Genomic DNA, 16,440 nt, shown 5'->3' with positions numbered 1-16,440 from the left:
TTTATAGTAACAATAACAGGAAAAAATATTTTTATTGTCTGACCGTGAGAGTGTGAGTACAGGTACTGTAGAGTCGATACGAAGAGTTGAATAATATAATCCATACTAATATTATAAATGCGAAAGTAACTCTATCTGTCTGTCTGTTACTCAATCACGCCTAAACTACTGAACCAATTTGCATGAAATTTGGTATGGAGATATTTTGATACCCGATAAAGGACATAGGCTACCTTTTATTGCGAAATATGTACCACGGGCGAAGCCGGGGCGGACCTCTAGTATGTAATATGTTAAAAAACCGATTCAAATTGGTAATGTTAAAATCTAAATTATAAACTTTGAATACATGACAGACAATACACAATTACATTATTGGTAAAGTACGTTACAAAAAACCATTCCTATAACAAAATCTTCAATGTACATCACACACTATTCAGTCAACCACGTCAATCACCGTATTAGTTTAAATAATAAAATGCATACTTTAAAAAAGCTTTCAAGTACATTGCTCGCAAAGTACACCATCGAAAACTATTCCTCGAACAAAACCTTCAATGTACATCATACACTAATCAATCAACCGCTTCAATCATCGTATTAGTTAAATTTATTGCATTGCACACTTTAAAAAAATAAAGTATTAAAGTACATTACGCGCTATCTTTGTAACCGAAAGCAATCCCCCCAACAAAACCATCAATGTACATCACACACTATTCTTTTTAAACTACTTTTAAACATAATTAATTGCATGTTTAAAAATACATTGCACGCTCTCTACGTAACCTATAACCGTTCTTCTAACCAAACCTTCAATGTACGTCACACAGTATTCAATCTACCCCGTCAATCACCGTATTAGTTTACATAATAAAATGCACACTTTAAAAAAGCTTTCAAGTACATCGCTTGCAAAGCACACCACCGAAAACTATTCCTCGAACAAAACCTTCAATGTACATCACACAGTATTCAATCAACCGCGTCAATCACCGTATTAGCTTACTGCCAGTAGCCGTCAGCCATCGGCCGGGTCACGGGCTGTTTACACAGCTCTTATCAGCCAGACCTGCGCAAACAAACGTGGATGTGCGAAATTATCTGATCCTTTGTGTGTATTAGTATACAGGGTGTCCCAAAAAGTAGTGATGAACGGAAGCTGGGAGGTAGAGAACTTAGAGGGCTATCCGAATCACCACCATGTGTGTTATGCGATTTTTCGTATTTTCGGAGTTATTAATTTTTTTTCAATTTTTCATCTATCGCCGAGTACGATGAGATTTTTATTTATGATGACGTGAATTATTGCGCTAGATGCTTGATTTTTTTTGTGTGCTAAGCTGAAAGATAGGCCAATTCAGTATGGTAACATTTACTATCGTTAGATCTTCGAATGGAATAAAAAAAAGAATTAAATGCCAAGAAAGATAAAATTACCCAGTATGTTCATAACTTCAAGGGCCCATAAAAAAATAAAATCACATAAAAAAGGTTTTCCATTTGGCTTTTAAAAACTTGTTCTATCGATCAGGTAGCTACCCTAAAAATTTCATTTTATTATTCTGAAGGCTTCAATCGAAAAATTGAAATCTAAATGTGGTAAGTGCAAAATTTTTATTAACATGATGATTATTAAAACCAATAAATAGGTGTTTAATTACGAGAATTTTTTTAAAACAGCCCCGCTGTTGCTCAATGCAAGTGCGACATCACCGTAAAAAGTTGTCTCTTAAATGTCTGAATGCTCTTTTATCATTTTTAATGGTTTCTTCTGCTACTATGAATTTCCGGGTTATTTCGTCCAAATTGTGGCATTCTCTCAAGTAGCCGAGGTCTTTTTAGTATCCCCATTGAAACAAATCAATGGGGGGTCGAGGGACCGTGGAGGCCAGGCTTTAAAGCAGGCGTCACCGGCGCATGCGCAGGCTGCAACGACCAATCCATCTTTCAGGGTATTTTTGCCCTTTAGCCTGGCCTCCACGGTCTCCGGACATAAACCCTATTGAATTTTTTCCGTGGGGATACTACAAAGACGAGAGACTGCCACAATTTGGACGAAATAACCCGTAAATTCATAGTAGCAGAAGAAACCATTAAAAACCGGCCAAGTGCGAGTCGGGCTCGCGCACAAAGGGTTCCGTAGCAGCAAATATAATAAATTACAGTTAAATCAACCTATCTCAAAAACTATAAGAGATACTTTGATCAAACCAAAAATCGTTGAAAGAGTTAATTAGCATGCATCACCTCTATTTTTTTTAGAATTTTATACCCCGTAGTTATAAAAATAGAGGGGGGGGGACATACTTTTTACGACTTTGAGAGCTGATATCTCAAAAACCGTTCACTTTAAGAAAAATGTTTTTTAGAAAACTTTATATCATTTTAAAAGACCTTTCCATTGATACCCCACACGGGTATGTACATCGAAAAAAAAAATTTCATCCCTCAGTTACATGTATGGGGGGCCCCACCCCCAATTCTTTTTTTTACTATTTAGTGTCATATTTTTGTAGCGGTTCATACAACACATATTCCCATCAAATTTCATCACTGTAGTACTTATAGTTTCCGAGTAAATCGGCTGTGACAGACGGACAGACGGACAGACGGACAGACGGACATGACGAAACTATAAGGGTTCCGTTTTTGCCATTTTGGCTACGGAACCCTAAAAATGATAAAAGAGCATTCAGACATTTAAGAGACAACTTTTTACGGTGATGTCGCACTTGCATTGAGCAACAGCGGGGCTATTTTAAAAAAATTCTGGTAATTAAACACCTATTTATTGGTTTTAATGATCATCATGTTAATAAAAATTTTGCACTTACCACATTTAGATTTCAATTTTTCGATTGAAGCCTTCAGAATAATAAAATGAAATTTTTAGGGTAGCTACCTGATCGATAGAGCAAGTTTTTAAAAGCCAAATGGAAAACCTTTTTTATGTGATTTTATTTTTTTATGGGCCCTTGAAGTTATGAACATACTGAGTAATTTTATCTTTCTTGGCATTTAATTCTTTTTTTTATTCCATTCGAAGATCTAACGATAGTAAATGTTACCATACTGAATTGGCCTATCTTTCAGCTTAGCACACAAAAAAAATCAAGCATCTAGCGCAATAATTCACGTCACCATAAATAAAAATCTCATCGTACTCGGCGATAGATGAAAAATTGAAAAAAATGTAATAACTCCGAAAATACGAAAAATCGCATAACACACATGGGGGTGATTCGGATAGCCCTCTAAGTTCTCTACCTCCCAGCTTCAGTATATCACTACTTTTTGGGACACCCTGTATAGATTATGTATTATGTATAACACATAATTTATATAGGTACTAATACATTGTTAAAGAGGCGAAGTTTGTTTGGATGTGGCAACTTTTGGAACTACCGGTGCTTATAAAAATATAAACAAAATACCCTATTCTTGGTACTGTGTACAATTTGATACATTCAACTTTAAAAAAATCCCGAGAATTTATCTAACGTTTTTTTTTTACTTTTATTATTTAATATGGTACAAAATATATTTATGCTCAAAAAATAAAAACTTTTGAAGTGCTTGCAACACTAAAATCGTCAGTAGAGCGCAAGATGGTGGACCGATCGAATGCGTCTACGCATCGCAAAGTAAGATTATAGATTATTTATTATATTTTGTTAAAATTGTTTTCAAAACTAATCTAATTTAAAAAGCTTGTTATATATTCTAACTACTAACGTTATTTTCCAATACCTAAATAAATTGTTAGTGCATGTAATCTTCATTGTTTTTCAAGTGTAGCAAATATGATACATTGCTAGATAGCGAACATTCTACATATTTTTAGCTGTGTATCAAATATGTGACATTGCCAGATTTGTAGAGATGTACTATTTCGTTTTGTTTTCCAAATCGATTATAGCCAAGGGGCCAAAATGTAGTCATTATGTATGTAAATTATTATTTTTTTACAGGTAATTTCTCACTTAAACACGCAACAACAAAGAAGAGCTCGGCAAGTCGTAGCTCTTGTTCCAAAACCGGGAGCAAAATTAGATTTGGTCGAAATGATACTTCTGAGGACGAAGTTCAATATTTCTCCCGCCTTCCTTACTCTGATAGCAGTTCGCCACCTCCATCATTGCCATCTTCAATAGAAAACCTAAATCTTCTCTCAGATGACGATATTGAGGTCAATGAAATAGTCGCTTCAAAGTCTTTAGTACAAGCATACAGTCAACATTCAATTCAGTCACCATTGATTAATCCTTGTTCGCCATTAATTTTATCGCCTAATCCATTAGCAACTGAGACCAGATCTTCGTGTCCGATACCATCACCTTCATCGCCATCTGTACTAGCTGCACCCTCACAATTAACTTCACCGCGAGTTAGTAACTTGAAGCGGCATCATCAGTCACCACCAACGTCGCCATTATTTGCAAATTTTCCTTCAACGTCTACTCGTTCAAAGAGACCTAAACTTGTCACAGTAAAACGCAAAGCAATACCACCTAAAAGGTTAACACCTAAATGGGATCGGTTCAAATTTACTGGTTGTGCAGAAGTAGATGAAATCGTGTTTGAGCCAAGTGAAGAGAAAAGCCCAATTGAATATTTCGGCATGTTCTTTTCTGATAACATAATTTCTCTCATAGTGCAACAAACAAATTTATATAGCACACAATTAAAGGGTCATTCAATAAATGTTACAGAAAATGATATCAAAGATTTTCTGGCAATTCTTGTATAATATATGGGTATTCATAAATTACCAGCTTATACAGATTATTGGGCTAAACATACGCGAAGCAACAAAGTAGCTGATATAATGACCCTGAAGAAGTTCCAATTACTGAGGCGTCACTTGCATTTTAATGTCAATTTGAAAGACGATTGTGAGACTGATTTTTTACTTTATTGTATTGATTGATCTCAATTTACTAATCATTAAGATTTAAGATTAATAACATAAGTACTAAGGCTGTTAATTATTCTAATTTTATATGTCTGTAGAAGAACATAATAATTTTATATTTTACTAGAGGTCCGCCGCGGCTTCGCCCGTGGTACATATTTCGCAATAAAAGGTAGCCTATGTCCTTTCTCGGGTATCAAAATATCACCGTACCAAATTTCATGCAAATTGGTTCAGTAGTTTAGACAGACAGACAGAGTTACTTTCGCATTTATAATATTAGTATGGATTTTTTGTTATTTTACGAAGAATATTGACATTTTAAGTTTTGTTTTGTTACAAGTATTTTATTAAAAAAACTGATTTGTTTGGCACTGAAAAGTTGGCATTGTAGCAAATTAGATACATAGATTTTATAGTGTTGATTGTTAAGGGCTTGGCAATGTATCTAATATGTTACACTCAATAAATGACAATTTACTGACATTAAATTTTTTTTATTATTTTTTACCCCTTCTATAGCCACATACAAACATATTAAATAAGTTTTTTTTCAATTAAAAAAAAAAAAAATTCTTGCCAAGTATAGGGTTAACAAATCAAAATACCAATAGACGAAGTAAACAAAAATTATTTTTGACTGTTCAGTAACGATGGCTTTTAATGAAATATTCTATTAACATAAAAATATGCGAAGTTATAAATTAATGGCTAACTTAATGACAAAATTATAAAAACTCTTTTTAACTATCATTACCTTACTTCCACAAAAACACTATACTCAAAAACAAAATTATTTACACTCTCACAAATTTACGCATATTCCACATGTATCCTTATCAAGAAAATAACAACAAATACAACAAAATCAAATTTACAAATAGATAAAAAATCAACAAAATATAACTTGAGAAATCAAAATGATTTGCAACCTATCTCGACTCGAACTAACTATGGGAAAAAAACTATACCTACTCTTTGAAGGAGCACAGATGTTCAATAGACTACCAAAAAAATTAAAAAATTGTAAGAGTCTTAATGTATTCAAAAAATTACTTAAAAATAACATACACTGTAATTTAGAATAGAAAAGTAGAATACAACTTAAACTTGTTTTGTATAAAGTATAAAAATATGTAAAATTTGTAATGTATAATGAGTATTACCTTAAACTAGAGATAAGTTTAATTTATATATAAGATAGCATGTAACTCATTTTAAGTGAACTATTGTTTTTATGAGTAATAAAGTCTTTAAACCTAAACCTAATATCAATGCACATTGCACACCCTTAACATTAGTTGACCGCCTCCTTGGTACAGTGGTTCGATTCCCGGTGGAGACGAAGAAAAAAACATGTCTCGGTCTGGCAGGACACAGAAGGCTGATCACCTACTTGTCCCTAAATAAAATCGATCAGTGAAACAGATGTAAGCATAACGCATCTGCCCCTTACCCCACTTGGGGACATGGGACTTCACTAAGTACTAACTACAATTAGTAATAGAAACTTTTTGAATTTTGCACCAAGCTACAGACCATGATTTCTTTTAGTATAGTTTAGTCCTAAAAAAATGAATTGGACATAACTAAGTAATCGATTAGGTACGCTACTAAATGTAACTTGAGTGGCAGAAAACAAAATAGTTACCTATTAGTAAAAACGTGGACTTAAAGTTCAGAAGTAAGCTTATAATGTCAAGAATGTTTTTAAATATAATTATATTTATATGTCGTAATATACGTAAACAACCAATTATTAAAATTAATACGCTTGAAATGTTAATTTCTAATAATTCAATTCTAAATATTTCGCTGAATTTTTTAATATGTTACAATAAACTCAATTTAAGAATTGAATATTATTTTTCGTTAACATTATTTTGAACCTAGTAGAGTTAACCTAATATTGCCCTCTTATTTAATTTTTTTTTCTTGTATTTGTTTTGTAAAAAATTATTTCCTTTAAATCACTACATTGTATAAAACAAAGTCACTTTCTCTGTCCCTATGTCCCTTTGTATGCTTAAATCTTTGAAACTACGCAACGGATTTTGATGCGGTTTTTTTTAATAGATAGAGTGATTCAAGAGGAAGGTTTTAGTATATAATTTATTAGGTTTTAGTCAAAGTGGGCGAAGCCGCGGGCGGTAAACTAGTTGATAAATATAAGCAACTATTCCTACCCTGTCCATACCTTCACATCTCAATGTTAAAAGTTTAGTCAAACAAAACAGAATCTTGCTAGAGCTGATTAATAGCATCGACTGCAAATGAATACAGAAATCTAGTCGATGTAGTCGTACAGTGATAAATGGTACAAGTTAACATTAAGCTACGGTCAGGTTAACTTGAAATAACTTAAACACTGATTTGGATAACTTGTGATTGCTATTTATAGATAGATAATGGAATTAATCGGGGCTTTTTGAAAGATATTTATTTTTTTAAAGTAGCAAAAATTACGCTATAGGCTATAAATTCAGTTAAAACAATGAATTCTATAATCGTAAATTTTAATAATTATTTACTGTAATTAAGTCTAATCCTTCATCATTATCATCATATAATAATATCGAATTTATTATGAAGCTTACTAATAAAATATTATTTTATTTATTCATTCAATTCTAGTTTCAATCTACTGTTCCTATCGCATCGAAACAAGCCGAAGGTAATATTTTTTTCTTGTCGATATTAATATATAAACTACAATATATTATTACTTATTTCCATTTTGTATTTTGTACAAACACATAACCACAATATTACCTACTCTCACTAACACACACATAACCATTAACACCCATAACCCCTAAAGCGTAGATAATAATTAACTTTTCCTTAAATTCACCAATTCCTAAAAGAAAAACTTTCCGTCCCTCACAAATTGTTCCACACTCTCAATATACCTTTACCAAAAGTTATTCATACAATTTACAGAATAAAACTACGGCAACATTACCAAAGGAGCGCAAACTCAATCTAGTCACATTTACATAGGCTGGACGGACACTAACGGTATTATATATATTATATAAACAGATATATACATAGATATCTGTTTATTTTATTTAATATAATCATAATATGTACTTAATTATCTATATAAATCTGTTTTAAATATATATAATATTATTCGTAAGTAATTATTAATAATAACAATGCAAATTATTTTCAGAACTGTAAAGTATGTTTTTTGGTTGGTATTTGTATTTTAATGTAGACTTAGTGAGCCTCGGAAATAAAAACTTACGGGCAGACTGAAAATCAGCGCTGTTCAGGTGTTATAGCCCGACAGCATGGCTGAGTCTGACCCGATTGCCATGTAAATTCTCTATTTTTTTTTTAGTAATGTAAGTAGTTGTTAAGTGTGTGTAACTTGTGGCAATAAATATTTTTTCATTTCATTTTTCATTTCATTTCATTTCATTATTAAAAGTACTCCATGGAGGGTCAACTGAACATTACAAACTATAACGATTGTTTCTTATTCACCCTTACGTTGTTTATGACGGTTAGGATATTGATTTCGAGAGATATTCTCTGTGAAATGTTGTTAACTGAATGGACAGTATCATTTTTTATATAAACTAGCTATCCGTCCGCGGCTTCGCCTGTTTTGTCTAAACCCTAATCTATACTAATATTATAACGCTGAAGAGTTTGTTTGTTTGTTTGAACGCGCTAATCTCGGGAACTACTAGTCCGATTTGAAAAATTCTTTCGGTGTTAGATAGCTCATTTATCGAGGAAGGCTATAGGCTATATACCATCACGCTACGACCAACAGGAGAGGAGCCACGGGGGTGAAACCGCGCGGAGCGGCTAGTAAGTTATATACCTTACTCTTGAATCACTATATATATTAAAAAAACCGCATCAAAATCCGTTGCGTAGTTTTAAAGATATAAGCATTCAAAGGGACATAGGGACAGAGAAAGCGACTTTGTTTTATACTATGTAGTAATTACACCTATATCATTATGTGTTTCTTATTACAGGTTTTTGTGTAGAACTCAAACAAATCTATTATATCATGACTCTGTAACACATACTAAAAAAGAATAACGTCCCTAGGAAACCCGAACTCAAATGAAGTGATTGTCATTACGTCGTTCTGTCAGACCGCTGGTAATAAGGTCCAACTTCTGAACTTGGGAAGTTTCAAGTGACTGCACGTTTTACGGTCCCGATTTTAAGATAGAGTGAGCTTATAAAATCGCTTTGAGGCCATACTTTTATGAATTGTTTTGACTGGTCTTGTTGGTTGTACAAATAGATGATTTTTGAGTGTATTTTTGTAATAGGCTCATTAATTTCCTGTGGAACTACAAGTACATAAAAGAAAAGAAAGTTTTAAAATTATGCTTATTTCGAAAAGGACCATTTAAAGCTAAATTAATTTTTTCACTTTTGTATTTTACACAACATTCAATGAAATTCATTCATTCTTTTAATTTAATGTTTATACTTGTAGTGATAAATATAAAAGGCATGTATAAAAAACTGTGAATTAAATATAAGATTATATTTAATGAGTACTTCAATTCAGCGCATACATTATAGATAAGTTTATAACTAAATACTTAAATTATAACCCACACATTAGCACATAAACACTTATAACAATACTACGTAAATTGTCTCTAGGACTCTACTAAGCCAAGACACAATTCAAACACCACCCCCGGAAGACGCAAATACCGTATCCATAATCGAATCAAATTCAAAAAAGCCGTATCCAAAACTTCGTTATGATCAATAAACAATAGGTTGTCAAAAATGAATCTCCACGCATATTGAGCTTGGGCACCGACGAGTAATGACATGTCAGCAGTGAAAGATAAATCTTAGTCCATAGTTAGATGCACTCTAAAATTGTTGCGATTTATCAACCCTTGCTACTCGAGTGTGACGCCGGTACGCTGGGTGGGAAAAGCCTGTTTGAAATATTATTTTAGGTTTATTTTTTAGTCCGTAAAAATAGAGGTGAGTTCAGTTCAAACACATTTCATTGTAAGTTTAAATAATGTTGAATATAGTAATCAATGATAGTTACAGATATTTAAAAAGGTATGTTAAAATTCGATAGTTAACTGACGAATCCAATTCTTTAACTTTTTATTTTAAATCATATTAAATGTATTTTTATTATCTTTTATATTTTTCACTTTAGATTACAATATAATAATACATAAACTTGAAGTTTATAATATTTCCTAAACACTTTTCTATGTAATTGTACTTACCGCCTGGGCAGTGTCAGGCGACAAAAAATATTATAAACGATATTCGATCAAAAATAGTGAACCCATCAATAATAGTGCATCACTTTTTTGCATGGGGTGAAAGTTTGCCGTACGCTATTTGTCTTTTCGAAAAATCTTATTTTTCGTATATCAATGATACGTGGTATATATACAGTCAAGAGTAATATTATAGGAAGAAATTTATTTTCTTATGTACGAATAAATTAAAAAGCTATTGAATTATTTTAAAAACTGTTTATACATGTTTACTAAGCTATATTTTTATCTCGAATCCCATTATAATATTCGGTTACTTGTCTTTTTAATAATATAATCTTATTTTGAATTAAATATTGTTATGAAAACTTTGAATTATGTATATATACTCTATATATACTAGAGTAGTGGAATAAAGTATTAATTAATTTATTTATTTTATTTTATTTATTTAAAAAAAGGCTTACCAACTAGATACATATTTTTTGTTCAAGCAACAATGTATGCCTTAATAAGAGATATATAAGAGAGTAAGATACGGGTGCCTAATGAAGATGTTTGTACTGGGTAAAGTATTTACTTTCAATTCAATGCGTTTAATCTTATTTAAAGCTTGAGCCTACGAATAAGCTCTCAATATGTGTGTGAATTGTACACTTTTAAAATTTATAAAAAATATCTTGAAAATTATGTAAGTAGGTATCATGAGTTTTCTCAATTTCTCACCGGAAAAATCTGCCTATTCTTGCATCCAAATAATTCTTCCAAAAAAACAACAGAAAATAAAGTTATGAAATCCAATTTCGCAGCCCATTGAAGAAAGTAAACACCAATAGTGATGTTATCATTCATCGATAAAAATCGTTTCGTTTTCACTGCGAGGGTATAAAGGCATTGTTGATCGATACCATTGTCTACTCACTATTAGTTTGGAAGCCGTCCAGAATCGGTAACGTGCCTTTTGGGAAGTGATCGTGCGCGACGAATGACGTCATTTATCGATTATTACGTTATCGCATCACTATTGACAGGTTTTGCGCCGTTTTTCTTTGTATTTTTAATTGACTTAATTAATAAATCCTTCTCTTTATTGGGACGAATTAGTTGTTTTTTGTCCATTAAGTATTTGAAGCAAAAACCTTGTTCTAAGTAATAATGTATTTAGCGGATCATAATATGTACTTGAATAAGTCAAATTATAAAAAAAATATTTTTCTTTAAAATACTAAGATATCTATAATATCAGAAATTATATTATTATTATTAAATGTAAAAGATTCGATTTTATTGGCATCACCAGAAAAGCTTTTCTTGTACCTGCCAGTTTCTAAACCGTAACAACAGATGGCGCCACTATTCTTTTAGGAGCTTTAAGCTCGCGCTATAGAAGTTTTTTTCAGAACACGTAAATACCCCTGAAACCGTGGCGAACTCATACTTACCTGGCGTAGGGGACACCGTGATCAGGAAGGCGGTTCCCCCAGAGCGAGGCCCCGCCATTGCACTGCGGCGGGGTTGACCTCTGCGATTATCCCTAATGTGGATAACTCGGACGCGTTATTTTTGGTAGTGGGGACTGCGTACGCGCCGTCCCCCATATAAACTGTATGATGTATCAGCATTTAGCATGCGCATATAGCACCAATGTATACAGGTCAATTAAGGAAAGCTGGCATGTTCACAGTACTCACACTTATGCAATTTCACTTACAGTATGTTCAAAAATAAATGCGACTCTAGTTTCATTTTAGACTTGAATTGTAAAATGGGTGCGTTGTAGATAAATATATGCAAATATAAATACAAAACATTTCAGCCCCCCTAGTCAAGTGGCTTTCTGTTAGCGTAGCGTTCAATAGAATAGACTACGAATGTATGAGATTGACGTAGGCTGTAGATAAACGTATCTACAGGTTACGTCAATCTCATACATTCGTAGTCTATTCTATTGAACGCTACGCTAACAGAAAGCCACTTGACTAGGGGGGCTGAAATGTTTTTATCGACATCATTTTGTTTATGTACATACTGTCAAATGTTAGCTGTGGTATCGTTACTTTGATCAGATGAAATTTTTTCTTTTGAAATGTTACCGAAAAGCCGATACAAGAGAAAATATAGAGTTCGAGAAGTGTGCCTGATTTAGTAAAAGCTCATTATCAACACAACAAGATCCTTATCATCAAAATTTCCACCTTGGTGAGAAAAATTGACATTTCTAATGAAAATGAACAAAAAATTAAATGATTTTATTAAATACTGTAAAATAGTCTATAATTCTTCCATTTACTGTATCACAAAATTCTTCATAGATTTTTAGATATTCGTTCTACACCAATTACATCACCCTGTATTTATAAACAATTGCAAAATATGAAACATACATAGGCCGGGAGATACTGACAGAAAATTTCGGGTCATTTGTAACAGAATGGCGGTTCTACAGAGGTCTTATTACGCAATGACTAAAAGAAAAATGTGGTCAGAACGCTGGTACCGGCGGACTAGTCGCGTGGGCGTTAGTCGAACTCGTCGGATAAAAAGCGAAAGTCAAACGATTTGTAACACAAAAATTTTAGAATTTACCGATAGCCCATACAAAAGATGTAGGCGGTAGTGTCATGCCATACTTTTCCGGTGTAACTTACAGCCCCCCATACCGACGCGATGCGTTGATTTAAAAAAAAAACAATTCAACCATTTGTACCAGGCTAACTTTTGCACAGGTAATCATCATCGTGCAGACATTTACGAAAATCGCCATGCCATACTTTTCGGACGATTCCAAATGGCCACCATACCGCCGAAAATCTGCAAAAAAAAATTTTTTTTTCGCCAAACAATTTGTACCAGTATTGCATTTGGATTTTTGGAGAGTATTTGATAAAATGTGACCATTATTATATTTGCCATACTTCTAGTAGGGGGAAAAAGTGCTGCCATACTTGAAAAATTAATTTATTCGTCACGTTTCAAAAATACGACTGTACAATACGTAAAATAATTTTTTACAGTATGGGATCATTATATTCTGTTTGTTTGTATACAATTCTACCTAGAAAAAAATATCGCAGAATGCAAACATGGGGCGGATGATTGTAAGACTTAAGCCAAGACGTAAAAAAAAATGAAAAGAATTGGCGATTTGTACCAGTACGGCATTTTTGGAAAGTATATGATGCAATCATGCAACGTGACCATTATTATATTTGCCATACTTTTAATAGAGGGAAAAATTAGTGCAATACTGCTACAAATCGTTCAAACTACGAAAAAAATCTTACAATAAGAATCAAAAAAAAAAATTAGAAATCAATTACAATACAATCTTATACACATTCGTCACCTCCCACAGGTATGGCATTATCACACTTCTATTTATAATCATTCAGGAGTTGTTGAAAAAAAAATGTAGGATGGTACAAATCGTTTGGCGAGAAAAAAAAATTAAAAAATTTGCAGATTTTCCGCGGTATGGCGACCATTTGGAATCGTCCGAAAAGTATGGCATGGCGATTTTAGTAAATGGCTGCACGACGATGGTTACCTGTGCAAAAGTTAGCCCGGTACAAATGGTTGAATTGTTTTTTTTAAATCAACGCATTCACGTCGGTATGGCGGACTGTAAGTCACATCGTCAAAGTATGGCATGACACTACCGCCTACATCTTTTTTAAGGGCTATCGGTAAATTCTAAAATTTTTGTGTTACAAATCGTTGGACTTTCGCTATTTATCCGACGAGTGTAACTAACGCCCACGCGACTAGTCCGCCGGTACCAGCGTTCTGACCATCATTTTTCTTTTTGTCATTGCGTACTAAGACCCCTCTAGACCGCCATCCTGTTACAAATGACCCGAAATTTTGTGTCAGTATCTCCCGGCCTAACATGTGCAATGTGTAAATGTGTTGACGTTCCAGCTCTTCTTAATATACCTATACTACAATTTACATAATACTTATGAGGTAAATATTATTATTTACCTAATAAGTATTATGTGAATTGGTTTACAATTTATGCTAAAATTATACCAATCATTTTTATTATTACTAACCACCCATTATATTCACAAGATCAAGGATGTACAAAAAATAAAGCTTACACACATGATTCATATCTACTTGTCCATACATAATAGAGCTTACAATTTACATACTAATTTTACATTTTCAAAAAAAAAATCAAAAAGCCAACATCACGCGGTGTTCCCAGGCGGTCACCCATCCAAGTACTGACCGCGCCCGACGTTGCTTAACTTCGGTGATCGGACGAGAACCGGTGTATTCAACGTGGTATGGACGTTGGCGACAGATGTATCCAAATTTTTTACCAGATTATACAAATAAAAGACGCACAATCCTTATCTTATATATAATGTTGGTAAGCGCATAACTTGAGAACGGCTATGATTTCGTTAATTATTTTTTTATTATATTCCTTGAAGTACGAGGATGGTTCTTACTTCTTACGTAGAGAAAACGTAAATATGTACCACGGTCGAAGCCGGGGCGGACTGCTAGTACAGAATAATAATCCTCCCCAATCTCCATTTCAGTACAATCACGCGTGAATGGTTGGAACGGTTTCGACTATTCTTTTTGTTGTATTCGTCATTGTCAGGAAAAGGATCTTATGAAAGTAAAACTTCTGAAATTTGCGCCAAAAAAAAGAAAACTTAAAGGCTATTTAAAGTTAACACGTTTGGCAAGCCACGCTTAGATTGGACAGCTTCTGTTGGGTCATTATTAGACGATTTTTTTTGTAATTACAGTAAAATATTAGCTTCATTGCATTACACAGTAGGTACCTAAATTCGTTTCAAACTATATAATCTCATATCTTTTATCAAAATAACATCCAAACAGCAAAGGTCTCGTAGCTTCAATGATTACACATTGCATCCTCCATACATGCTAACACCCTAAACAACAACCACATAGTTACAGATATAATATCAAATATTTATCCATCGAACACTTGAACCAAAGTATGCCATTAGGAGCTACAATTAATCTGCCTAATGAATGTTTGCACGGATGCGACCACTCCATTTGCCAAACAGTTGGACAAACCTCTAATATTTGCAATACCCTCCACATCTAATGAAGGTCCATTGAAATCAGCTATGTATTAACCTCATAGGTTAACCTTGTTTTGATTTGGATCCTGTGATTATCGCAATGAGCCAATGTTAGACTAGTGTGTGAGCGTCTTAAGTGAAGTGTCGTGTGTGTGACTTAAGGCGGGAAGAATTGTCAACTTATATAGTACCTACTCACGATAGATACTTGGTAAATGAGAATTTATTAAAGACTAGCTTCCGCCCGCGACTCCGTCCGCGCGGATGTCGGTCTTCGCGTGGATGGTTTATTTCTCCATTAACTCTGACAATGACATCTTATTAATATCTATTGGACCCAAATACGGCTAGGCCTATAATAATACGCAACGTGTTCGCGGTTCTACAGAACAACGTCTATGGATAAAACTGAAAAATTAAGATAATTTTTTTTCTACGTATTTTTCCAGGATAAAAAGTATCCTATTTTACGCCCAGGATAATAAGGTATAATTATACCAAGTTTCATCGAAATCGAACCGTTAGTTTTCACGTGATGTCTTCACATACAGACAGACAGACAGACAGACAGACAGACAGACAAAAATTTTTTTAATCACATATTTGGGTTTGATATCGATCCAGTAACACCCCCTGCTATTTATTTTTTCAATATTTTTAATGTACAGAATTGACCCTTCTACAGATTTATTATATGTATAGATCACGTAAACGAGAATCGTATGTATGAAATTTTGGTCAGAAATTCTGCATGAAATAGCACATAGACTTTTTAACAAGAACCATATATAATTTCCATTATAAACACTATCCTAATCACTATCTATTGCCATTCAAAACCCAACCCTCTCCCAATACATATATATCACATATTTAAAACTAAATCTATAAGTGTTTATGGATACGTTATTTTGACGAGGAACCCCAGGATGGGGGCATGCAGTAATGAAGCGAGCTAACGAACATGCGCTGACGTCACCTGCTGCCAGCGATGATGCTCAATCTTTATTTTATTAGATTTTTTTCAATTTATTTTTTTGTATGAAAATCATGGAATTTTAAATAATATTTTGACTGTGCTATAGCTTGTTTCTTCAATTTACCTTTTTATCGCGAAAGATGTTCGTACCTGCTTTCTTAATTGGAGGTAGATACTACCTAAATATTTTGGAAAACATTGATTATTATG

The 16,440-nt window shown here is 33.3% G+C and overlaps 1 protein-coding gene and 2 non-coding genes across 3 annotated transcripts; 2 read left to right on the top strand and 1 right to left on the bottom strand.

Annotated features, from left to right (window-relative positions):
- Nucleotides 1-349: 349 nt before the first annotated feature.
- LOC149482011 (uncharacterized) lies at nt 350-5,442 on the top strand. Its single transcript, XM_089704073.1, has 3 exons — nt 350-378; nt 3,580-3,650; nt 3,978-5,442. The coding sequence occupies exons 1-3, from the start codon at nt 350-352 to the stop codon at nt 4,754-4,756; spliced, it is 879 nt and encodes a 292-aa protein (XP_089560199.1). The 3' UTR covers nt 4,757-5,442.
- Nucleotides 5,443-11,604: 6,162 nt separating this feature from the next.
- On the top strand, nt 11,605-11,766 carry LOC149482010 (U1 spliceosomal RNA). Its single transcript, XR_016316771.1, has one exon. It is a non-coding gene; the product is annotated as a U1 spliceosomal RNA (small nuclear RNA).
- Nucleotides 11,767-14,358: 2,592 nt separating this feature from the next.
- On the bottom strand, nt 14,359-14,477 carry LOC149482009 (5S ribosomal RNA). Its single transcript, XR_016316774.1, has one exon. It is a non-coding gene; the product is annotated as a 5S ribosomal RNA (ribosomal RNA).
- Nucleotides 14,478-16,440: the final 1,963 nt, after the last annotated feature.

Source organism: Colias philodice, chromosome 15, assembly GCF_061535455.1.
Source record: "Colias philodice isolate Cphi_HAF_F1 chromosome 15, ilColPhil1 Martin Lab GWU primary, whole genome shotgun sequence".
In the NCBI taxonomy this organism is placed as follows: Eukaryota; Metazoa; Arthropoda; class Insecta; order Lepidoptera; family Pieridae; genus Colias; species Colias philodice.
This window is presented reverse-complemented; position numbering and strand designations above follow the sequence as displayed.